We start from the raw sequence: 26,183 nt of genomic DNA on the forward strand, positions 1-26,183 counted from the left end.
ATGACATTAAAAAAAAACAACTAAATAAATACATTTGAAAAAGAAAAAAGGCAATTTGATTATTTTCACGTTGAGCTTGTTTCTGATCCAACTATAATATTCACTATAATCCATTCACTGCACACGAGCATTAATGTACAGTGGTACATATTTTTTTGTGTGGGTTACATTCTGTAATCACTGCATTAAACAAATCTGGTGAATTAGTGACCATTTGTTTTTTCACTATTTAAATATATGTTGATGCCACACTGTTAGAAATCTTTGTATTACATGAAATTGTTTACAATTACGATAAGTAGAAGAACTCACATTTCTCCGATCCTTAAAACTCTTCACTGGCTTCCAGTTTCTTTCAGGATCAACTTTAAAATTCTGGTTCTTACTTTCAGATCTATTCATGGTCAGACTCCTCCTTACATCAGTGATCTGATCCAGCCTTACACCCCAGCTCTGGCTTTAAGGTCTGTGGATCAGAATCTGCTGATGGTTCCTGAACACGGTTCAGGACCAGAGGAGAGAAATCCTTCCAGGATGTTGCTCCTAAGCTTTGGAACGATCTTCCTCTCTCTTCGCGCTTGATGGAGTCTACTGACTCCTTTAAGAAACATCTTAAGACATTTTTATTTGTTTAGGCTTTTCCTTGATTTTCTGGAACTCCTGTTGTGTTATCAGTTTTATCTTGATCTTTTAAGTATATACTTTATTGAATATTGTTTTGATTGTTTTTAAGAGCTTTGTGACCCTGGTCTGGAAAAGTGCTCTACAAATATAAATTACTTACTTACTATGAACAAGGTTTTCACTTTAAACATTTATTTAACAACTTTTACATCATTTTAAACTTAAAATGAAGGTTGCAATGGCATCTTGCATATGAGGCACCCTCCGGCTCTTAAATACCCTCTCAGTAACGGTGATCTAAACCGCTCCTGGGATGCTGTGCCGCCCAGCCAACCCACCACAGCTATTGATCACTTCAGAGCAGTGACTTTGAATTAGAATTTAAATACAGTATTTTATGACAAATTAGCCAACACTGAACAGAGCAGTGTGTAAAAAGGCATGATGGGAGTTTACTGTTTAGTTGGCACCATAAGTAATGTGGCTGAGATAATGAATGTGTATTAAATATTAAATTATTTCTTACTATATATTTTTTTTCATTTTAATTACGTATAAATACATACAGTGACGAGTGGACGTGACAGACTCAGTCACGTGCGGCGGGACATGTTGAGGGCGGGGCGAGGGGGAGGGGGAGGAGCCAAGAGTGGCGCTCGCGGGGTCAGTCGCGCGGCCGCCGGCGGCGTTCAGAGAGATGGTCTCACGCGCAGCAGCGGCAGCACCGGGTCATGTTGTCCGCGCAGCGAGAGACCTGCCCGGGTGTCACCTCCAGCGGAGCAGCGGTGAGTGTCCACGCTTCTTCCATCTTCTCTGGTGTGTCCTTGTCTCCTGTCCTCCTGTGTCTTCTTGTGGAGCCATGCCAGCTCCAACTACACAACTCAGTTATCAGGACAGAAACAGTCGTTTTAAGATTGGATTTTCTTCTAAAATTAAGTTGTTATCAATAGAATCTGATCCATCATACCTTCAAGTTTGTGTTTCTAAATACATCTGTTTCCTTTTCATATCAGGGATAAAATAAGTGGAGATTCATAGTCATTTTTTAAAAAGGGGTTACATAGAATGAAGGGGTTTCATAATGATGTAATGTGAAAATATTAGAAGATGAATTAAAAGATTATAGTGCATGTTTAATCTGTAAAATGTGAATTTAATCATAACAGGTTACATTTCATTAGTCCATTGATCATAAATTATGTCAATTCTTAATATTGCATTGTTTTTAACCCAAAACCTACATCAGAGAAACACTTTCACTCTGAGGAAAAAATAAAGATTAAACATAATAATAATATATAAATCAAGTAAAGAAATGTAATCAAGTATGATAAAAAAAAATGTTGGAAAAAAACAGAACAATTCTTAATAATACTTTAGCATCTACATGTCATTATTTATATCAGTAAATAAAACACACAGCAACTGGGAACACATTCCTAAATAAAAATCATTACATCTCTCAAAAGGTACCATTGTCTGAAGCCCAATTAACATCTTTTTAAATTGTGAGTTTAACTATTCAACAACAAAGTTAAAAGATTGATTGACCGGATGGAATATTGGTGGGTGACAGTTAGATGAACAAAATATATGTTAGTGGAATTATGAAAAGCTTTGGTTATAAACTGTAAAATTAAAACGGTTATTAAACGGTTTATCAGATTCTGATTTCTATTGGTGGCCTCGTAAGGTGATCAAATTCAGTTTTGACCAATTAAACGTGCTGAGGTACAGAGAAAGACTCTCGTGAGGCACTGTAGACATATCCAGGGGAAGAATCAGGGTCAGCGTTACCTCATAGAGCTTTATGAAAATTGCATTGTCTGATTTTTGAGAAGTGGCGAGTAAATGATCCATGAAGTGTCTGTTATTTAAAAGTAGGTCCGTGTTCCCATTAGTTTAATAAGTGTTTTGGGGCTCAGATATTGCGCAAGACAAGTTGGTGGTTCAGATTAAGGACCGAGTCGGCCCCGTGGGTAGGTGGTCCCAGTGGAGTATCTGAAACATCAGATAGTGGGAAGACAGTGGGTCAGTGGTCTGGGAAGATTATTTAAAGCGTGGTGTTGCTGTGGTGTCAAGTGTCTTCGAAAATAACTGGTCCCGTAGAAATAGAGACGCTCATCTGCTCGTGGGTGAATAACTCTCCGGGACGGGGCGCGCCTTCATACCTTTCCTCAAAAGTTTATATTCCGTCATCTGATTGGACGTCCCGATGATGTCAATATCTGGACGGGAGCCGTAAATAAAATCTATCCTTGGGGAATCTTCCAGAGTCCGGCTCAAGTTCCAGAGACAGTGATGAGTGGGGAAGCATGTCCTCACAAGCTCGGACCCAACAATCACCTGCGGCTCGTGCTCTACATCCTGGTCCCGAGCCTGAGCCTGCTGGCCGGCCTGCTGCTGCTCGTGCTCGCCATCAACGGTAGGAGGTCCTCCCTAAATTCAAAGATGTCGAAACTGTTGTATGAATGTGTGAGAACTTAAGATAAAAAACTCAAAATAGCATCAGAACAGACTGTCGGAGGAGGAGAGTTGACACACACACTTCATATGTGTGGGTGTAAGTGTGTCATACCTCGCCATCGCCATGACAGCGGTAAAAAAAAGAAAGAAAGAAAGCTAAGAATTCCAAATATTTATGTAGGTAATAAAACTCTTGGTCTGCTCTTGTTTTCTTCGTCACGCACTCTTCTTTGTTTGTATATCATCCCAACTAAATCAGTCGTAATGACATCAGTCGGCGCTCCAGCTCTCGTCTTTCATCTCAGGCTTGCATGCGGCTGCTTTTTGTAAACCTGGGTGAGAGCCGTCACTCTGTTAGAGATCTTGAAAGCTCTTGAGATGTGCTCCTCGCTGGTGTTCCTGCACCACCGTGTTGAGGAAGGCAGCTGCTCGTTTGACACGAGAGTTGATGGTCCGACACAGGGCCGGGTCTAGGCAGGGGCAAGAGGGGGCCTGGCACAATGCCCCCTCAAGATTTGTGGCTGCCCCCTCATACATGCCTGTCCAGACCCGGCCCTGGTCTGACACATCCAGATGTTCAGTACAGTAGCAGCAACATCTGGGTTCAAAGTTCGGTCTCACCAGACCAAGTGTGTTGTGACTTTTACATGGCAGCGTGTTTCTTTATGGCATCAAGAGTGACGCTAGAGTGAATGCATGTGTGTTCATAAAATACTCGGTCACCGTGGTAACCAAACCTGGGCGACTAATCATAGAAACTTACGCAGTTGTTGACCTACATGACTTAATAGCACAAATCAACACCCTGCACTTGGTGGTTCTATAGATCACGGGTTCTCAACTAGTTTGGGTATCTACCATTTTCCTTACCCCCCACATCCCAGAAGAAAAACAAGTGGTTCAGACCTGAGCCATGATACCATATAACAGTATCAGAAGGTTCTGCTTTAAAAAAAAAATTGATTAAAGAAGTGTCGTGCCTAGGGTTTCAAAACGTAGTTGCCTGATACTGATGGATAAAGTCAATTGAAGGTCAAACTTCTTTACATTGAATGAGGTCTTGGATCCTGTATTTATTACAATTTAGTCCACAGTATTGTCTTAATAAAGTTGATTCTCTTATTACAATTCCTATCACTGGTAAAAGCCTGTAAAAGTAAAGCAAGTTCCAAATAAAATGAAATATTTTCTCCAATAACTTATCGAATTAACTTTGCACTTGTAGCTGATATTTGCATTTCTGATATTCAAGTAAGTAAGTAAGTAAGTAAGTAAGTAATTTTTTATTTATATAGCGCTTTTCCAGACCAGGCTCACAAAGCGCTTAAACAATCAAAACAATATACAATAAAGTATATACTTTAAAGATCAAGATAAAACTGATAACACAACAGGAGTTCCAGAAAATCAAGGAAAAGCCTGAACAAATAAAAAAGTCTTAAGATGCTTCTTAAAGGAGTCATTAGACTCCATCAAGCGCAAAGAGAGAGGAAGATCGTTCCAAAGCTTATGAGCAACAGCCTGGAAGGATTTCTCTTCTCTGGTCCTGAACAGTGTGCGTGGAACCATCAGTAGATTCTATTCCACAGACCTCAGAGCCCGAGCTGGGGTGTAAGTCTGGATCAGATCACTGATGTAAGGAGGAGTCTGACCATGAATAGCTCTGAAAGTAAGAACCAGAATTTTAAAGTTGATCCTGAAAGAAACTGGCAGCCAGTGAAGAGTTTTAAGGATCGGAGAAATGTGAGTTCTTCTACTTGAGCGGGTCAGAATTCTCACTGCAGAGTTCTGAATCAACTGCAGGCGAGACAGCTCCTTCTTGTTAAGACATGAGAATAAACTGTTGCAATAGTCCAGGCGAGAAGACACAAACGCATGCATTATAAGCTCCAGATCATGTTGTTACATCATATTCCTAAATTTAAAAAATGTTCTCAGTTGAAGGAAACAATTTCTGGTCAGTTTTCTGCAGTGTTGAACTAGAGACATGTCTTTGTCAAATACAACACCCAGGTTTCTCAGGCTCAGTTTGACAGACTGACCTAAGTCACCCAAGTACTGACTCAACGCTGGAACCTTATCATCAGGAGCAATCACCAGAGTTTCAGTTTTGTCCACATTTAGCTGTAGAGTGTTTTCACTCAGCCATTGTTAGATTTCTAGCAAACAATTGACTAAGCTGTTCAGCCTCTGGGGCTCAGTTGGATCAAAAGAGCAGTAGAGCTGGATGTCATCAGCAAAAATGTGATAAGAAACATCAGGAAATCTCTGAATGATTTTACCGAGGGGAATCAAGTACAGCAAAAACAATAAAGGCATTTCCAGTGGTTCCCAACGCCCCATCCGGCGGCCGCTGCTGGTCCGTGACATAAAGAAACATTTCTGTTCTATTGATTATTAATGTCTGAAAGTGTTTTATTTTTTGGGAAAACCAAATTGTCTTGGGACTCTTGACACTCTCTTGAAGATGTTTTTTTTTTGTTTACTTAAACAATTATATTATGAGACCTTATCGTACAGAAAAACCTGTCTAGGATTTACACTTAACTTTTATTTTACTGTGTTGATCTGAAGGTTGGTGTGGGAATATATATCGACATTAAATTGGTCCACCTTGCAAAAAAAGGTTGAGGTCCCCTGATCTATAGGACTGAAGAAACCGCACCAATCTTTCCATCTGAAGCACCATCCCTCCCTCAGTCGTGAATAAGATCCCCGAGATCTCCTCCACCTCGGCTCAGAACCCACTTCTGGTCATGACATTGACCTCTTGTCTGTTTTCAGGAAATTTTGGCCGTGGCCTCTTAGATTCAACAGCGCTCCCCTCACCTGAGCCCATCGCTGACAACCAGAGTTATCGCAACAACGGCACAAGCCCCTCCCCTTCAGAAAACAGCACTGCCTTCGTTCCGAGGGACGCCACACCTGAGGGAAGCACACCTGCTGAGCGGACTGCTGCCACAACTCCACCAGCTTCCTCCTCTCAGGCCACACCCACCCTTTCCACGACGCCTTCTTCTGATTGGCTGACCTCCCTGACTTCCCTGAGCACCTCTTGGCCAGTCGGCACAACCCCGGGGCCTGACACGGGTAAGAACCTGTACTTACTTAATTTGGAATTCACAGTCAGTCAATCATCACTTAGAGAAAACTACAAGTCCCATAACGCCGTCTGTCCTTCGCTCAGCTGTTACGTCCTTTTCTATCAATCAATGGCGAAGCTTCCTGCTGGATGCTGGAGTGTGATGTCCTCTCTTGTCGTCTGGACGGACTGTATTTGAATGATGGATCATTTGTCCGGCTGCTGTTTAGAAATTCTCCTCATCTTTTCTCCCTGCGTTGTCCTTCAGCCTCCCTGAGCGTCTAGTATCGTGGAGGTGAATGCTAATGAACCTCCGGGTACAGCTGTGCAGATGTCTGACCTACACCAGAAAACTGTCTGCTCATCCAACGCTCCCGTGACAATGTGGTTCTCCTCCGGAACCGTCTGCCGCCATCACAGTGAACGAAGCCTTGTTCAAGAAACACAAACGTGTTTTGTCATCTTCAATGGGCAATTGTACCCGAGTACTTTAAAGAGGATGGTTTGGCAGAGAATATGTTTGCTTTTGAGTCAGCTGACTTCTGGCAGGAATCCTGAAACATACTTTTCATTGATTTGTGACCCTCCTGTAGACCGTTCACTGACCTTTCAGCACGTCGTTACATCGACTGATCTTCACCGACATTCCTATGAAAATATGCATGCATACACACTCACCCCTGAGCAGCGAGTTACAACTGTTGCTACTGTACACAGCAGTCAATAATAGATTTTAACAACACCCTTACCAAGGGCGACAGTACGTCTACTTTTACCGGGACTTGTCCTCTTTTTGGGGGCTGTCTTAGGGAGTTCTGAAATTATTTCAAATATCCGGGGTTTTGAACTAGTGTACTGTGTAATTCATTATGGGTATTTAAAAACAATATAAATATATATATATATATATATATATATATATATATATATACTGTATAACATACTGTATCAATATTCAACAGCACTGTATCGATTATTTATCTTTGTTTTTAATTTAGCAAATAAAATCATATTTTATTAATAACAATATTATGGTTTATATTGCAATAATGTGTGTGTAAAATAAAATAATATTTTTTACAATCAAAATGTAAAATGCAAATGTAAAACGTTTGTTCATTTTTTTATTCAGCTTTCTGCTGGTAGATGGCAACAGTCATTACTGAGGATGAGAGGATACACTCGACTTCAGCAGATTTCGAAGCTGATTTTTTTAGACAAATGAAAACAGTTAGGTCATTGTCATGAGTCATGTGGTCTGTAAATTCTGCAGTGTCATGTGTCTTTTACAACCTCTTAAGGCATTCTTCAGGTACAAACAAAGCATTGATTGACACATTTAGTTTCCTGTGATTCAACAAATCTGATAACACTCAACACACCGACTTAGAATTTTCCCATCAACCAGAGTCAAGTCCTCGGCAAAACTACAAATATATCCTTGTTCTTACTGTAATATACAAGATACAGTTCTTACAATATATTTCTATACATCACAATATATCGTATCGTTGCTTCTGTATCGTGATATGTATCTTATCGCCAATATCTTGCCAAAACACGCCCCTAGTACTCAGTACTAAACAGTTCAGTGCATCAGTGCTGTCTGCTGATCTGATCCTTAATTCAGTCGCTAGAAATCACTGATGCGTGTCAGTGGTTCCTCACACAGAAATAGAAACAATACTCTACCTCTCTTTATGTTTTTGTTCAGTGTTGACGCATAATTTAAAGAAATGTTTAGAGTAATGGGCTAAGTAAACATTAAAAAACAGGCTACGTCTTGTTTATTTATTTTTGTTGAGTCATTATTATAATGGTTTTTTTTTTTTAAAGACAATTTTGTTTTCGAATATGCCTGGTAAAGTGTTTTTTGGGTTATTTTAAAATATGTGTTTATCTTAGTAAAGGACAAAGGAAATGTTGCGACAGTGTCACTCTACGAAGTAGTATCCTGGATATTCAGAATACCAGCCTACCCTAGCAGGACATTTGGTTCTTCTGGTTCTGGGTTTGAATTATTTTTTGTTGGAGGTTGTTTTGAATAAAATATAGTACATATGTGCATGTAAAGTGTAGATGTCAATATTGCGCTGACTTTTAGGTTGGAGGTTGGGAAAGAAGCGACATTATTGGCACTGTCTCTGAGAGCAGGACATGCTTTATTCTTCACCCCTGAAAATAATCCACGATGAGATTGTCACTGTCACCTCTCGGTATTTAAGGACTTTGTTTTCCTGTGTCTATCTTCAGGTCGCTGCCAGCTTATCGTGGAGCCACAATGTCACATGCTGCCCTACAACCAAACATGGCTGTCCTCCGCTGTTGCTGTGGTGAAGAGCTCTGAAGTGGACATGCTGCTGAGGTAAATCCAAAAACACCTTCAGAGCTTCTGAAGATGATTCAACATCTTAGCTATCGTGTGTTGGCAGGTTCTTCAGCTATCTCAACCGGCTCTCCTGCTATAGACACATCATGCTGTTCGGCTGCGCCCTGGCTCTGCCGGAGTGTTTCTACAGTGACGACACACGCAGCAGGTTCTTAACCAAAACACAATATGGTTCTTTTTAGCAATAGAGTTCTGTCTCTTTAGCTTTTATGTATTTTTATATTCTCATTTTTGGTGTAGGGCACAATATATAGTATTTATTTAGCAGATGAGGTAGTGGCCAAATAAAATGTTACATTTATATCAATGAAAGTTTTAACCTGTGTTCTCTATATGTTTAAAATACACGTTGTTGGATCACATGCACATGTTTATTGTTCAGAAGTATCTATCAAATATTTAGACTTTTCCGCTCCTGCTCTTCCGTTTGTATATTTGTCCGTCTCTTTCTTGACCACCAGCTCCGAGGAATGTCGAGAGTGTTTGCTAAGACTCCAGGATAAACTGATTACAACATGTAGGTCCAAGGTCACAGGACCTCCAAAAACCCAACAACTTTCAAAAGCTGATTTCCCAGTAACAACTTTGTTTATTTGACTCAACCGTCACACTCTTGGACTGGCGCTGTCTCGATCTGGACCAGGTTCAGGAAACAAGAGCAGCTGCTGAGCGGAGGCTCCTTAACGCAGCTCAAGTTTGAGCCTATAATGTCTGAACAAGACGTGTGTGTGGGTGGATGCTTCATGCATGTGTCCCCATGAATGCATGTGCGACCAGAAATAACTCGCACACAACCAGAATGCAAACACTTGCTCAGTATCAGTTGCCTTAACTTTCCACGACCTTTGCACTTGGAGAGCTGGACTTCAGGAATCTGTTTTGAATATTACTCTTAAACGTGTGTGTGTGTGTGTGTGTGTGTGTGTGTGTGTGTGTGTGTGTGTGTGTGTGTGTGTGTGTGTGTGTGTGTGTGTGTGTGTGTGTGTGTGTGTGTGTGTGTGTGTGTGTGTGTGTGTGTGTGTGTGTGTGTGTGTGTGTGTGTGTGTGTGTGTGTGCGAGCAGGCAAGTGGTGCTGCCTTGCGCTTCATTCTGTGAATCAGCCCGGGAAGGTTGCGAGCCAGTGCTGCAGATGTTCAATGCCTCGTGGCCAGACTTCCTACGTTGCTCTCAGTTCTCTAACGTCACATCAGAAACATCGCCCACAGCAGCGCCAGACTCCCTCCCCGTGTGTTATACGCCGCGACAATCCAAAGGGAAATATTGTGAGTAAACGCATGCAGTCGTCTTTATCTCCACAGTGGCTTCATCTCTTGACGCTTCTCTCCTGTGATTGGTTTGCAGCCGTGTGCGGCGGCAGAGATCACTTCCTGTGCGCGACAGGCATCTGTGTGCCTCAGAAGTTTGTCTGTAACGGCTACAACGACTGCGACGACTGGAGCGATGAGACTAACTGTGGTGAGTGGAAGAGTCACGATTGTAAAAGTCTTTCAGCCCGTTGTCATGGCACCTTTGTCGACGGTGATCGATTGGCCGACGGCGATGAGGCCTGCCGGATGTGTCTTTTTGAGATGGTAAAGGGGTTGTCGTAACAACATGTAAGGAAAGTGTGAAGCAGAAACGTAAAGATCTTTATGTCCCTGTGGTCGGTGACATTTACAGTGGTAAAGATTTAAGTCAGTCAGTGGTAGACAGGAATTTACGACTTGTTTGGATGAACTACTCAGAAGGCCAAAAAAGGAGTTTTTGAGGTGCTTGAGCAGTACAACTTAAATGAAAGAGCATGCAAAGTGTTCCACAAAGCTCCTCATTCCTGACCACAATCCTTAATTATTATTTAATAAAATTTTATCCAATATTTTGCCATTTATTTTATATATATTTATATATGATTTAAAACATTTTTTAATTATTTTGCTCACAGATAAACACTGATAATTTAATCTGGTTTTACATTATTCAGTAAAACCAGATTAAACTGATATATCATAAAGTAAAGTAAGTATTTAGGCTCCAATGGATTAACTAATAATGCAAAATATAATACTACAACTACTAGTAAGAATAATAATAGTGTAAAATATTATTCCCATAATACACTGCAACAGTTCCTTTAGGCAAAGATCACATTTGGATTCTGATTTAACATGGCCAGTTTAAAAAAGTGAAATACAAGATCATTTTATTTTACTAAATATATTTATATATGGTCAGTTTAAAATAAATGAAATACAAGATAATTTGATTTTACTCTTACTGGATTATCCGTAAATTTAAAACTATTTATTGATTCTAAATTTATCAGAAAGAAAAACTGCCAAACTACCTTTTCCAAAAGCATAAATGGTTTTAATGTTGCATAAACGAAAGCCCTTTGATCAAAAGGTACCCAGAGAATGTGTTACAGAAAATGAACAATCATCTCTTCGCTCTTTGCAGAGTGTTCAGATGAAGAGTTCCGCTGCAGTACCGGGCGCTGCCTCTCTCCTTCACTGGTGTGTGACGGCTACGATGACTGTGGAGACCTCAGCGACGAAATGAGCTGTGGTGAGATGACAAACACACAAGAGATCCCCACATAAAACCATCTTCACACCTGACAATGTTTGATACCCTGAAGTTTATGTTGTGTGTATCGACCCAAAAAGTAAATGGAGAACATTTACTAACTTGCTAGCTAAGCTTAGCTGGTTTGATTGCATGGTTCTAAATGTAAACAATGTCTTCCGCTATATAGTTAAATACTTCAGTGATTCTTGTTTGAAGACCAGCACGCTTCTGATCGTTACCTTAGCTTTCCACTTTCATAGCAGTTACCATTAGGGGTGTCAGAAAATATCGATATGTCTATATATCGCAATCGCTTTTTTCACAATACTGTATTGGTATTAAATAACACTGTATCAATTATTTGGCTTTGAAATCAAATTGGACTTTTTGTTTAAAATAAAATAGTTTAACCTTTTTATATAACATGAACATGCAAATATTCACAGCGTTTGTTTATTATTGTGTTTCAATCAAAATTCCAGCAACTAGATGGCATCAGTCATTACGTCCTCCGCAGCTAAAGGAACATTAATTTCGTGCAAGATCTCGGCGATGCCTGAGGACGAGAGGATACAATCGACTCCAGTTGCTTTTAAAACTGATGTTTGGACATATTTTGGTCTCAAAACAAATCTTTAAAAAAAATGTTAATGCCATAGTCTGACCAGCGCTAATATCCTTGTGTCCTGTGTCTAGATATGGGAATCGACCTGAGTGTGTGTTTGTGTTTAAGTGTGTGACCCGGCTAGAGAACATCGATGCGGGGACGGCCGCTGTGTGCCCAAGGACTGGATCTGTGATGGAGACCACGACTGTGTGGACAAGAGTGATGAGCTCAACTGCTGTGAGAGTGGATCTCGATGCATACTTGACGGTGTAAAACAATCACTGAACCTCTTGTTCCGTGAGCAGCTTGTAAGAGTCAGGGACTGTTGGAGTGCAGAAACGGCCAGTGCATCCCGTCTGCGTTCCACTGCGATGGAGAGGACGACTGCAAGGATGGCAGTGATGAAGAGCACTGCAGCCCAGAGCAGTGTAAGATCTCTCTCCTCTATTGGTTATTATTCCATTCGGGAATTCAGCTTTTATGTTTTGTGTCTAGCTCAGGGTGTGTGTTTGCCTGGACAACCAAGCTGTATCTCCACGGCCTGTACTTCTGGGTGTGGTGGCACTAACACACCCTGTGACCCTCGAAATGGCAACAACTGCAGTGGGTTTTTACGATCAGTGAATTTTCCTGCTGCTGCCTCTTTCTCACGGCCTGCATCTTTCAGCTCCGTGTGAGCCGATCAGCCTGGAGCTGTGTATGAACCTGCCCTACAATCTGACCAGCTACCCCAACTACCTTGGCCACCTGTCCCAGAGAGAGAGCTCAGTGTCCTGGGAGTCCTCTCTGTTTCCAGCTCTGGTCCAGACTGGCTGCTACCAGTACCTCATGTTCTACGCCTGCACGCTGCTGGTTCCTAAATGTGACCCTGTCACTTCTCAGAGGGTCCCACCCTGCAGGTACGACCACCAACATCTCTTCACATTAGCATCATGTATCTCAAAGACATTGAGTAACTTTATGAAACAATCCTGTCACTATTATCCTATTAGCAACACTCTAACATTTCTGCAGATCCATGTGTCGTCACGCGAAGGAGAAGTGTGAGTCAGTGCTCGGCATTGTGGGATTGCAATGGCCAGAGGACTCCGATTGTAACCAGTTTCCAGAAGAGGGAGTTAACGTGACGTGTCTGCTGCCAGAGGCTGGCACCGACGGTGTGCAGCAGCTTTTGCTGAGATGGTTCTAAACTTCTAGTTGATAACCGTCGTGTCGCTTCTGTGCGTAGAGTGCTCGCCGAGCCACTTCAAGTGTCGCTCGGGTCGCTGTGTCCTGGCAACCAAGCGCTGCGATGGACACCTGGACTGTGACGACCACAGCGACGAGGACAACTGCGGTGAGTTTCGACCAACAGTCCTAAAGTTTTGTAGAGAAGCTGCATCGGTGTAATGTTTCTCCTGCAGGCTGTTCGGAGCGTTCTCTGTGGGAGTGCCCCGGCAGCAAGGTGTGTATCAAAGCCAGTATGATCTGCGATGGATTTCCAGACTGCCCCCAACTGGCGGATGAGGCGAACTGCTGTGAGTGTCAACGTGCATCCACAAATGAAATACTAGACTTTAATAACCACAACTTATCAAATGATGAAGTCCTGATTGTTCTTCTGTCGCCTCAGATTGTTGCTATATACATATATTGTAGTATCTTCTTCCCAGACATGACATTAAAATGAAACTGTTTCTGACACTCACATTGAAAATTGACATTTTATTAATTATTCATAATTAGTTCAACTCTACATAGATAGATATATACAAAAGGTTATAGAATAAATAAAGCTTGTCTTTTTTTAATATTATACAGGTATTATTAATATTTCAGGAAGGCTAAGCGCTCAAAATATGGAAAGCCTGGATAAAAAAATTATAAACACTAACGTTATACTATATATTAAAAGTTCTTGATTTGTCTTCAGCCGTCATGGAATATCTGGAGTAATGTTCTGTGTGTTTCTCCAGCTGTCTGCAGGGATAATGAGCTGTCGTGTAACAACCATCAGTGCATCCACCGCACACTCTGGTGTGACGGGACCAAACACTGTTCTGACAGCTCCGATGAGTGGAATTGTGGTAAACATGAAACATTTTTGCGTTGGATTATTCGACCTCGTGATTTTAAATGTTTCTCTTTGCATTCAGTGTCCCTGGCAGGTCAGCCTGGTTCTATTCTGATGGTGTTCAAGACGGCTGCGGAGTATCAGGTGTGCGCCGACGAGTGGAATAATGACCTCAGTCAGTTGACCTGCAACCAGCTGGGACTAGGGTAAGGTTAGTAACACACACACACATTCACACACAGATGCATGTTCTCATCAATAACGTACTCTTTCTCGGAAGGGTTCCTACATCTGTTTCAATGGTAGCGGACCAGCCCAGCACCCCGGGTCGTCGCCGCTGGCTACATGTCCACCCAGATTGGCATATGAGGAATGGATCTGCCCTACAGGGTCGTCTGGAGAAGAGAAGGTCAGATATAAATAAGTTGATGTGGTATAGCATTTTAAATATAACCCAAAAAATAGCCCTAAAACAAGATGTTTTTTTTTTATATTTATAGAAAATACAAGCACAGTTAACCAACGATTTTATTTTATACTGAAGAGATTTGTCCTTATTAAAATCAATAATATTAATTATAATCAAACTGAAAACGTTGACAAAAAGGTTTGCAACCGCTGGCCAACAGGGGGCGCCACGCGGGGTGTAAAATACTTATCTTGATCAGCTCAGTGATTGCTGTTGTTGTGTGTCTGCAGCCACACGTGTCACTCCAGGAGGAGAGTTTCATTGTTCTGCACCAGAGAAGGTAATTAAAATTATTTCTTCACTTGTCAGTGAGTTTCAAACATAGAATACATGTTCGGATACTTTTACTAATATTGTGTAAGTTTTTGGAAACATAGGTAAATATTGTGTGTCTTCGCCAGATTGTGGTCGTCGACCAGCCGTCAGCCATCCTCACAGAAAGAAGAGGATTCTGGGAGGCCGCGTGTCGAGACGAGGGGCGTGGCCCTGGCAGTGCTCTCTACAGAGCGGCCAGAGCGGACACGTGTGCGGCTGCGTCCTCATCTCGCCCAAGTGGGCTCTGACCGTGGCACACTGCTTTGAGGGGTGAGAGAGGACACTCTGGGGGTAAGGGTGGTAGATGATGAGTTCATGTGTTCAGGAGGGAGAGTGCTGACCTGTGGAAGGTGGTGCTGGGTATGAACAACTTGGATCACCCGGGGCCGCACAGCCAGACCCGTGGCGTTCATTCCATCATCGTACATCCACGATACAACCGGGCCGTGGTGGATTACGACATCAGTGTGGTGGAGTTGGACTCAGTGGTGAGAGAATCACTAAATGGGAATGTTTTTTTTGGGGGGGGGTGGGGTTACAGACATTCATGTATATGTTAGAACTACAATCGTCAAAATTCTTACTTCAATCAAACTATATTCAACTGTAAACAAACTTGTATGGACTTCAATCAAAAAATGATCAACTATTTTCAAGCCATTTTCAACTTTAATAAAACTTTTATGAACTGTAATCGAATGATTATCAACTATAATCAAATAATTATCAACTATAATCAAAAATTTTCGACTCGAATCGAACAATTTTCAACTCAAATTGAACCATTTTTGGCTGATCAGACAAGATATTTATAGAGACTGAAAAGGAGCAGAGAGAAGAGAAGTTCTGACTAGTTCTGCCTCTTATTCATACTTTTCTATTTAACTGAACAGAATACTTACGTCATACCCGAGTTTATGTTTTTAATTAATAATGTTACAGAATGTTGACTTTGTTTATGTCTCTGGATATTGTATGTGTGTATTCTTCTATTGTGTTACTTGTGTGAATTTAAATAGCTTATAAACTATAAACAGTGAAGAGATACATGATATAAATCATCTACTGACCCACAGATACTTTACGATTTCATTATCTGTCATATAACTAAAACAGCTACTTTAGTGTCATGTAGCTATAGTACCTAAGTACACAGTTGTTCAGTGATTTGAGATGTGAGTTCTCTCGAGGCAGAAACCTCTTAAGAACCATCAAATATGAAGTAAGTGATGGATATCTGTGTGCTGGTGACAGGTGGACGAGACAGAGTTTGTTAGACCGGTGTGTCTCCCGAAACCTCACCAGCTCCCGTCCCCCGACTCCTACTGCTACATCACTGGATGGGGCCACATGGGAAACAAGAGTGAGTGATAGTGAGACACACACACTCAACATGAAAATAACCATTTTCATCAGCGTTTTTCATGAGCAGTCCACTTGAATGTGTGTCTTTGTGTGTGCCAGTGCCCTTCAAACTGCAGGAAGGTGAGGTCCGGATCATTTCCCTCTCTCATTGTCAATCCTACTTTGACATGAAGACCATCACTCCCAGAATGCTTTGCGCTGGTTACGACGCGGGCACAGTGGACTCCTGCATGGTAAGAGACATTGATCGCAGTAACAACAGTGTGTGTGTGACACTGTGTGTGGTCGTCCAGGGCGACAGTGGCGGCCCGCTGGTGTGCCGGGAGGCCGACAACCACTGGACGTTGTTCGGGCTGACGTCGTGGGGCAGCGTGTGCTTCAGTAAAGTCCTGGGCCCTGGAGTTTACAGCAACGTCACACACTTCACTCCCTGGATCCAGCAGCAGATATACATCCACACGTACCTGACCGACTGACGCGCGTCACTTCCTGCTTCCTTCGTAGTAAGCATTCCAGGTGGAAGTGATGTCATCGCCAGATCACTGCACACCTTTAGTGTCTCAAACTGTGCCTCCACTGACAGCCCTCGGATGCTAACTGCGGCTAACGGTTTAGGCGCGTAGTTCCGATGCTAACTAGTTAGCTTGTAACTGGTGATGAACACACTATTGTTATGATGATAACAGTGTTACATTTATTCATGTTTGTGTGCGTAGCTACGTGGCAGTTGTTTCTCAGAGATTTTTAATAACCCGTGTGAGCTAAAAAAAAAACAACAAATTCATCCGATGCTGCTAGCTCAAACACCCTTGAGCATTTCCCACAATGCTTCACTCCACAGTGCCTGTGCTCAACGTCGCAGTAGAACAACTAGAACCTTAAAGGTTGTTGAGCGTGTCGGCCTCTGACCGAGATTATCATTTGTGTATTCTTAAAACACTGACAGTAACAACTGGACAACAGTTGTGATATAGGACCCCCTCAGTAGAGTGTTGTTATCGACCACTCCTCATCGTCCCCTTAAATCTGTTAATCCTCCTTTGGTTTGCTGACTTCTTTGGAGCTCTCGTGTCGTCCGAGCGGAGACATCCGGAACATTCCAAGTGATTCTTTTGGTTTTTTTAAGAGTATTTTTCTACTTCGATTTCTATGTTAGGCTTGTGACCCCGACCTGTGTGTGTAGTTGTGTGTGTGTGTGTGTGTGTGTGTGTGTGTGTGTGTGTGAGGAGGAGGAGGAGGAGGTGAGACGTCACCTATTTCAGCTGTTGTTCTTGGTCAAGTATAGAAGAGGAACTCTGATGTTTGTTTTGTGAAATGTAAAGTTGTGAGTTCTCACTTCCTGTTATCACAATAAATCTATACGCACTCCAATGTGAGTTTGGTTTTCTGTCCCCGATCTTGTGTGTTTGTCATTATGTCAACACGCTGGTGTTGCTTGGTTTGCTAAACGTGAGGCCATCAAGTATATTTATGCATCTTTCACTGATACTAAGTGTGTGTGTGTGAGTGAGTGTGTCACACTAACAATTACCAGAGCGCATGTGTTGACCTCAGCTGTGTGAGCGGGTGCATGTGTGTGTGTGTACGAGCAACACTGTCATTTGCAAATCAACGAGTGCAGCAGAATTTATCATGCGCTGTTATTAACACAAACAAACACACACTTGTATCAGAGTGTGCGGATGACTCAGTGCACACTCGTCTTGTCCGCTCTAGTCTAGACAACTTCTCTCTTCATCTCCTCAAGGTAAGATCGGCTCCTGAACTGAATCGTAAAGTTATTATCCTCATATTTCATTCAATCCTATGTCATTACACTTTATTCTGTTTCTAAAAGTTCTGATCCCTGAATTACAAATGTACATGTTACAGTATTTGCTTCTATAATGCTAACTGTTGCTGAACAACTTAACGGTAAGAATTCTCCAGCGCAGGAAGACCAACATGAGCTTCATGGGTCAGGTTGTTATTAAGTTATGGTGGTCCATACTTTTGGCTCTTAAACTTATATTATAGGCAAATCAACAAATCTCATGTCAACCTTTAGCTGCTATTCACAATATCATCTGTTGCAGTATGTTATGGGAATCGTGGTGCAAGTGCTTCTGCATTCTCGCACCTGGTCAAAAAAGGAAAAATAGCAATAAATGAAATTGGTGGAGCACCAGTCTGAGGCTATCAAATATTCCTGCAATACAAATCAATACCAAATACCAGCTCTGCAAACTTCTCAATCTTTATTTAGAGCAGATCAATAATATGAATATGTATTTAGAACTCACAGCTCAGTCACATCTGGCTTTGAGACAATTAATTGTTTTTATAGTTGTCATAGCATGTAAGAAAGATATTGTGATGTATTTCAATTTTTAAACCTATAATAGTTCAATTCTACTTTTGTTGGAGTTATTCATGAACTATATCTTTGACAAAAAAAAGTGCTGAACATATTTAATATAAATAAATAAATATAATATAAGGATTGGTAATGATGCAGATTTAACGGATGATATCTAAAGGTCTTATTTTGTGGTGAAATTAAAAGAGGTATGGTGATAATTCAATAGCAAGACATTTTTTTATTAATATCATGTAACAAAACTCTTATCAACTAATATTATACAACAAAAGATTGTAGCCTAAAATTCCACTAGAATCTGATCCACGATAAACTTGACTCATAAGCCTGGGGGGATTTTACTGAAGGAACTTTAAATAAATTATCATTATTTACCATCATAATATATATTTTTTTTAAATGTATACAATCCTAAAGAGGTTAGTTAAAAGTCACTTTCACTTTTACACTTGTGTGTGATGACGTTTACTACTATCCCTGTCGATTTGGTGAGATTGAAAATAAATGATCATTAAAATAACAACGAGGTTAAGAGGTAAGAAATTCCAGTTGAGAATTGTTTAAGATCACCTTGTCTACTATCCTTCTTCAGCGTAATCTCACTGTAGAAATGTAAAATAAATGATCATTACTTACCATTGATACCATATAATACGTTCAAAACTTACATTTCAAAAATCCTATTAAAAAAAAAAATCTTTTGAGGTTTTTAAGAAACTCCACTTCACACTTTAAGGTTTATAATTACCTGTACAAATCAAACTTACTTTCTTACTATCCTTGTGTGTTTGTTGAGGTTTAACTGTGAGGAATAGCAAGAAATTGACATTATGTACTTTCATTATATGTCAATGAGTATTGATCAGTGTCACTGAATATTATTTTATACATGATACGAAAAAATGTTCCTAGCGCGCCACATTTTAACGTAAGAACGAACTGGGGGCAAAACGTCACCAAGATCATAATAATTTTTATTTAATATAAATATAATAATAATAATATAATAATATAATATAATTAATTTTAAGTTTCATATCTTAGTTCGAAGTTCAAATGGAAAGCGTGTATATCATCAGCAAAAAGTAAAACAAATATTTTTCATTGACAAACTATGTAGGAATCAGCATTTGCAACTTCACTTTGTGTTTTTTTCATTTGAATCTTAATCTTCTAAAACATTTTTTTGGTATTCAAACATTCATGTTTACAACTATATATATATATATATATATATATATATATATATTTCATTTCATTTCTATGCTGTATGTCTTGCATACATGTATATTTGCGAATAAAAGACCTTGAATCTTGAACCTATATGTGTTTGGTTAAAACATTTTGGGACAAATTAAATCTGCTCAAGGGCAACAAATGGCCCCTAGGCCTGACTTTGTTTTTCATGACCTTGACTACTGTCCTTGAAGGTTCGAGGTTTCATAATAGAAATTTGAAATAAATTTGCATTATTTACTTTTGCATCAAATTTCTTTTTTTTTTGTAGAAATCATCTGAAAAAAAGTTCTCAAGAGGTTAAAATAAATGTTCTCTTCACACTTGTTTATGATGACCTTGACCAATAACCCTGTAGGTCAGGTTGGACTTCCTGTGGAAAAGAGAAATACCTGATGATCATTACGTACCTTCAAGATATATCAATATCAATGATGACATATATACAAACAGCAATCGGCCCACTTGTGTCGTCCGAGTGACTTTGGTGTTTCTCTCGTTGCAGATGATGGATGAAGAATCCACCAAACGCTACTGTCTGACCAGCGATGACCTCCTGACGCTGACACCAGCCGAGGTAACTCACTCGACTCCAGATGTGACTCAAAAAAATCCCTCTGGTAAAGGAGCAGCGGCACAGATTATCTTTCTTCTCAGAGGTTTTACAATCACAGATAAATCATCGACCAGCTCCTGCTCACAAAGATGATGGAAGAACCTGAGCTGGACTCGTATAACTTATCTTCAAATGTCTTTCATGGCTCGATAAGCTGTGAACAATCGGAGGTTTATTGAATGATTGACACTGTAAAATAACTTCTCTGCCAGAAGGTGTTGCCAAAAAGTGTCACATTAAAACCAATGTGTCTGAAACCTTAGACGTGTCAACCTGGATAAAAAATAATCTGATCGCGCCCCCCCCCCACCCCTGTCGTGAGTGATGCTTTCATGCTCTGAGTCCATGTGGATACATGTATGTTCATGCTGTTCAATTACATGTCATCGTGACACTGATCACACTATAAAGTTTCCAAGCTCGGTCACCATGGTTACAGGGGTTATTATCTTGAGACTCAAGAGTGGGTTTAACAGCATCAATGATTGCGGGACGATAAATCTCTCTCAGTCCAGAGTGTCACAGCAGAGAAGAGAGATGGATGGAAAAGAGGAAGAAAAGGAGAGGAATGTGGAGAATATACAAACAGTGTGTGTTTCAGTGCGTGTGCACGTCACGATGTGGGGACTCTGTGGGAGCGAGGCAGCAAAGAGTTAAACCCATGTTAACTGTTTGTGGACTGACTCTCACCTGAAGACATTTCTAGTCCCACTATCTTCCACGTCGGGAGGAGTCGGGACGTTGGGGACAAAGTTCAACCCGTCCGTCCACTCTACCTGTCTGCAGGTGTCACCTGCTGGTAAAGCTCAGGCTGGTCAGGAGGTCAGAGGGGTCACCGTGGTGCCACAGAGGGAAGCGGACGAGCCGGACGATCCCCCTGCAGAGGTGAGAGGTCACGGGTTGAATGCTGTGGATGGTCTGAGGACGAGCGCATGAGTGGAAACTCTGAGAGGTGATCATGAGTTTCCAGTGTGATGCTGACTAAAGTCCTGTAGCTTCATCTGAGAGTCTAATTTGAGAAGACGCTGGGTCAAAAGTAGCAAATGGAAACTCACGACTGCTCCACAGCAGGCGTTAAAATAGAGTTTCTAAAGAAATCTCCTTGTAGTGTTAGGTTTGGTCAGTTAAAGAATCATAAAACTGTAGCGTCTGGTTTGACATATTTCACATGTTTTTTGCAAAGCATTAGTGGTGTAGCTACAAATGTAACGTTATTGTGACCTAATTAGAAAAAGTATTTGTATTTTGTTATCACAACTTGTGATCATGAACCAAGAATTTTTTTTTTTTTTTTTTAATATTTAGACGTTTTTTTCAATTGTTTCATAAAAAAAATCTTCAAATCCTTAATGGATCCAGATGGAACTCCAGAGCTTCACCAATCTGAAGTTGTCTGTCCTTTTCCTGGGAGTTTCATTACAATTTGTTATTTTGTGTAGTCGTTGGATACTGTGTCTGACCTGAAATAATAATTAACTCTAATAATTCAAAGTAAAAAATATAGTGATTATCTCTTCACTTTTGTTTGATGTGGATTGTTTGGTCCTGAGAGAACCTCGTGGTCTTGAGCGAGTCCGTCTGCTGGCTCTGGCGTCCTCCGTGCAACCATGTAAGCATGAGGTCAATGTTTTCAACAGTTAGTTAGTGAAGGATGAGAGAATGAATCTCTTGCGAATACTGAAGACAAAAGAAAAGTGAAGTTGTACCGGATCCTGCCTTACATTCATCATGAAGAGTGTTCAGTAATGATTCATGTCCACCTCACCGTTTGTTTTGTTTGATCGAGTGAGTGTGGAGACTTTAGATGTGTGTACACTTGTGTTGACGACCAAAGAGGCTCTTGAGCTCTGACTGTTTCACCTTTGAGATGAGAGGTCTTATTCCAACTACACAACTTCTCTTCCCGCAAAGACTCACACATGAGCCACTTGATCCTCAGACGCTTTATTTTGAAATTCTCTCCACAAATATGTATAGATGGCGACACCCCGCTGCTGCTTGTGCTGCATCGGTCTGAGGGACAGGTGTCCTCGCCCACAGGGACTCATCGGCCTCCTCGTCACCAAAGGTAACCTCGGTGAAGGTGTCTTTACCGGTCCAGATGAACACTCTGCCGTGTGCTCTCACACCTCCACAGTGGTCCTGTTCACTCTGCTCTTTGGCGTGGTTTGGTCCATCACGGGAAGTGAGTGCTTACCTGGTAGAAATCTGTTCGGCATCATCGCCCTCTTCATCACCTCGGTGTTGGGAGGGAAGCTTGTCGGGATGATCCAGTTTCCCACCCTGCCCCCGTTTCCTCCACTGCTTGGTAAGATGTTCTGTATTTATGAGGCCCTCGTCAACTCAGAGTGGAACTGTCAAACTGATCATGAAGCAATCTTTCTTACAGCTTCAAGTTTGATAACAATATTTAAGCACCCCTGCTGCAATTATGTGTAATGATTACCTTTTTTATTGAGTTTCCGAACACAAACTGTTCATGTTGTCCCTCAATAAAATTTAAAATATTACATTTTATAGAGGGACAACATGAACAGTTTGCAAGATATTATTATTATGCTTTTTCCATAGTCCTTTAAACAAAATACTCTCAGTTTGAATAAAAATTATTGACATATTTTAGTTTAACTTGAGAATATCTATTTAAAAGTAAATAACATTGTTGAATATATATTGAAATACCATTATTTTTGCCTCCATTTAAAAATTAGAAACAGCTTTATTGCCAGAAAGTTACTGCCACCTGGTTTCATGTGTGCTTGTGTGTGTGTGTGTGTGTGTGTGTGTGTGTGTATCTGTGTGTGTGTCTGCAGGTATGCTACTGGCTGGTCTGACGCTGCGTAACATTCCCTACATCACGGACGCCGTCTACATCGACACTCACTGGTCTGCAGCTCTGAGGAACGTCGCTCTCTCCATCATCCTGACTCGCGCTGGCCTGGGTCTGAATCCTGAGGTACTTTTCTCACACCCGAACACATACACACGTGTGTTTGAATATCTCTGAGTGTGTGTTGTGTGTGCAGGCCTTGCAGCGTCTCAAGGCGGTGTGTACTCGCGTTGCCATCACCCCGTGCATTGTGGAGGCCTGCACCATAGCTTTGGTCTCTCACTTCCTGCTGGGGCTGCCCTGGGTCTGGGGCTTCATACTAGGGTGAGTGTTTTATATTCCCTCACTCTGAGACTTTCAGATGTATAAGTGTGTGTGTGTGTGTGTGTGTGTGTGTGTGTGTGTGTGTGTGTGTGTGTGTGTGTGTGTGTGTGTGTGTGTGTAGTTTTGTCTTGGCTGCAGTCTCTCCAGCTGTGGTCGTTCCATCCATGTTGCTGCTCCAGAAAGAAGGATATGGAGTCGAGAAGGTAAAGAACAGCAGTCATCAAAGTTGTCTGCTCTTATCAGCCACTAGGGGCTGTCAGAACGACATTTTCTTTGAGGAAAGTTTGGTATCGTCTGTGCAGCTTAATGGTCTTACTTGTTCTGTGTCTGGGTCTCATGTAATAAGGGGTTGTACGTACAAAAAACGTGTGGACCTACTTTTCCATGTCTAACTCTATATGTATCAAGTAAGTAAGTAAGTAAGTTAGTAAGTAAGTAAGTTAGTAAGTTAGTAAGTAAGTAAATAAGTAAGTAAGTAAATAAAGGTTATTTGTAAAGCGCCTTTCCAGACCAGGGTCACAAAGCGCTTTAACAATCAAAACCAATACACAGTTAAAATATATACTTTAAAAGTTAAAGACACATAAGTCCCAGAAAATCAGGGACACGCAAAAGTAAAAATGTCTTCAGATGTTTCTTGAAGGAGTCAGTAGATCCATCAAAGAGAGAGAAAGTGGAAGATCATTCCAAAGCTTAGGAGCAACAGCCTGGAACGATTTATTTCCTCTTGTCCTGAACCGTGTTCAGAAACCATCAGTAGATTCTGATCCACAGACCTCAGAGCCCGAGCTGGGGTGTAAGGCTGGATCAGATCACTGATGTAAGGAGGAGTCTGACCATGAATAGATCTGAAAGTAAGAACCAGAATTTTAAAGTTGATCTTGAAAGAAACTGGAAGCCAGTGAAGAGTTTTAAGGATCGGAGAAATGTGAGTTCTTCTACTAGAGCAGAGACAGCTTCTTCTTGTTAAGACATGAAAACAAACTGTTACAAAAGTCTCAGTTTGATCAAAGTGAAGCTGCAGAATGAAAGCAGCTAAAGTTTCCCTCATGTGATCATGTGCGATCTCCTTGAAAAACACACTTATATAAATACACCGTCACATGATTTTTGAATCTGTAATTTCTAAACAAAACACTTTTATTTTATAAATGTAACAAGAATTTGCGTATATTGAACAGCGGCGCCACACACTCATATGAAGCTCAGACCATCAGACCATCTTTACAACATCATCAATACTCGGCACTTTAAGTTACTGATTTACACTTTTATTCTTGTTAAACTCAATTTTAAGATGTTTAAAATAAGCCCCTGGTCGTCTCTTTTGATAGTATTTGCATTAAAAACCCTGAATGTAAAAAACATTTACACCAGAGCTGTCTACACTCATTTAAATGTCAGTATGTGATCCATGTCAGAAATGTTTAAATTAACTAATATAAACTGTTAATCAAGTTGAAATCCATGTTTTCATTTGCCAAGATTTAGTCCATGGTCCTCGTCAAGTAAACTCATTTAATCAAAACATATTTTCTGTTCAGGGGATTCCCACTCTTCTGATGGCAGCTGGGAGTTTCGATGACATCTTAGCAATAACTGGGTTCTCCACCTGCCTGGGGATCGCGTTCTCGACAGGTCTACTGACTCAGAAATGGACCACCAGGCTGGTTCTGTTTCTCAAATGTGAACTCTGCAGGGTCTACCTGGATGAACATTCTGAAGGGTCTGCTGGAGGTGGTTGGAGGAATCATCGCCGGACTCATCCTGGGTCTCTTTCTGTGCTTCTTCCCGTGCCCCGACCAGGTTTGTTCTTGAGTGGTGTTCTGCCTACGCCCGTGCTGGTTCAGAAAATATGGCTCATCTATGTTTTTCAGGTGGACCTAGTGTTGACCCGGACCCTCATGTTATTGGGTCTGTCCATATTTTCTGTCTTCTTCAGCCATGTTGTTGGTTTCGCTGGTGCCGGTGGTCTCTGCACATTGGTTCTGGCCTTCATGTCTGGTCTGGGCTGGGCGACAGATAAGGTGACACTCACTGCCCAAAATAAATAAATTACTTTTAATTGAAACCCCTCATGTTAGGCACCAGTTGCTGCCATGTTGGGGCGCTCCTGGGATTTGTTTCAGCCACTCCTCTTCGGTCTGATTGGTGCCGAGATCACCATAGTAACCCTCAGTCCCAGCACTGTCGGTAAGAACTGGTTTTGATTTTGCAGTTAATGCGATAATGAAGCTGCATCTTTGTAGTTTATCTCTCTTCTTCTGTGGTTAGCAAAAGTACTGATTTTCTCTGCCAGGTCTAGGTCTTGCCTGTATCGGTGTCGGTCTGGTAATCCGCCTGCTCGTCACCTTCCTTGTGGTCCACTATGGAGGCTTCACTTTGAAGGAGAAACTCTTCATTTCCATCGCCTGGCTGCCAAAAGCCACCGTGCAGGTGAGTGAGGCGGCGGCGAATACCTTTGCAGTGACATGCCTGATCTGATGCATCTTTCCTGGCCTCCAGGCAGCCATCGGCTCCAAGGCGCTGGACATGGCGAGGGAGGAGGGCAACGAAGCCTTCATCAAGTTTGGTCTGGATGTGCTCACGTTAGCCGTGCTAGCCATCTTGACCACAGCCCCCATCGGAGCGCTGGGCATCGGCCTGGCAGGTCCACGTCTGCTGGTCCAGCAGGTCAAAGGTCAGGAAGGAAAAACTTATTATTTAATCTTTTGTGTGTTTGTGCTGGCTTCGTAACTTGAATCTCTCTGGTCTGTTTTTTTTACACCTCAGCTAAAGGGATAGAGGAAGGAGCCTCATCATCCACTGACCCTCCCATTGGTCAACCCAACGTCACCTATGAAAGCAAGTTATGAGAACTGTGAGGACCAGTTGGACCACTTTGAGTTTATATCATGCGCA

The 26,183-nt window shown here is 41.4% G+C and overlaps 2 protein-coding genes across 2 annotated transcripts; both read left to right on the forward strand.

Moving 5' to 3' along the window:
- Positions 1–1,332: 1,332 nt before the first annotated feature.
- Positions 1,333–17,258, forward strand: corin (corin, serine peptidase). The gene is made up of 24 exons (XM_087789815.1): positions 1,333–1,409; positions 2,899–3,049; positions 5,875–6,180; positions 8,426–8,537; positions 8,605–8,709; positions 9,624–9,823; positions 9,903–10,016; positions 10,998–11,105; positions 11,842–11,952; positions 12,021–12,143; positions 12,211–12,318; positions 12,383–12,614; positions 12,730–12,872; positions 12,944–13,051; positions 13,119–13,232; positions 13,671–13,781; positions 13,851–13,974; positions 14,049–14,177; positions 14,468–14,517; positions 14,639–14,822; positions 14,878–15,040; positions 15,807–15,915; positions 16,017–16,150; positions 16,211–17,258. Exons 1-24 carry the CDS (start codon positions 1,356–1,358, stop codon positions 16,391–16,393), a joined length of 3,276 nt encoding a protein of 1,091 aa, XP_087645941.1. The 5' UTR covers positions 1,333–1,355; the 3' UTR covers positions 16,394–17,258.
- Positions 17,259–19,845: 2,587 nt separating this feature from the next.
- On the forward strand, positions 19,846–26,137 carry LOC148082586 (sodium/hydrogen exchanger 9B2). Its single transcript, XM_087790219.1, has 15 exons — positions 19,846–19,875; positions 20,018–20,089; positions 20,825–21,013; positions 22,106–22,196; positions 22,266–22,436; positions 22,942–23,084; positions 23,155–23,282; positions 23,404–23,485; positions 24,827–24,920; positions 24,982–25,088; positions 25,160–25,309; positions 25,367–25,475; positions 25,582–25,718; positions 25,788–25,962; positions 26,055–26,137. Exons 1-15 carry the CDS (start codon positions 19,846–19,848, stop codon positions 26,135–26,137), a joined length of 1,761 nt encoding a protein of 586 aa, XP_087646345.1.
- The last annotated feature ends 46 nt before the right edge of the window (positions 26,138–26,183 follow it).

The sequence above is a fragment of the Callionymus lyra genome, chromosome 4 (assembly GCF_982586985.1).
Source record: "Callionymus lyra chromosome 4, fCalLyr1.hap1.1, whole genome shotgun sequence".
In the NCBI taxonomy this organism is placed as follows: Eukaryota; Metazoa; Chordata; class Actinopteri; order Syngnathiformes; family Callionymidae; genus Callionymus; species Callionymus lyra.

Excerpts from the sequence above, each read along its gene's own strand:
- corin (XM_087789815.1), top strand. The coding sequence starts at position 1,356 with ATGTTGTCCGCGCAGCGAGAGACCTGCCCGGGTGTCACCTCCAGCGGA. Across the intron at positions 8,710-9,623 it reads AGTGACGACACACGCAGCAG|GCAAGTGGTGCTGCCTTGCG; the intron begins GTTCTTAACCAA and ends GTGTGCGAGCAG. Across the intron at positions 14,823-14,877 it reads GTGGCACACTGCTTTGAGGG|GAGGGAGAGTGCTGACCTGT; the intron begins GTGAGAGAGGAC and ends TCATGTGTTCAG.
- LOC148082586 (XM_087790219.1), top strand. The coding sequence starts at position 19,846 with ATGACCTTGACCAATAACCCTGTAGGTCAG. Across the intron at positions 23,486-24,826 it reads AAGGATATGGAGTCGAGAAG|GGGATTCCCACTCTTCTGAT; the intron begins GTAAAGAACAGC and ends TTTTCTGTTCAG. Across the intron at positions 25,310-25,366 it reads TGGGCTGGGCGACAGATAAG|GCACCAGTTGCTGCCATGTT; the intron begins GTGACACTCACT and ends CCCTCATGTTAG.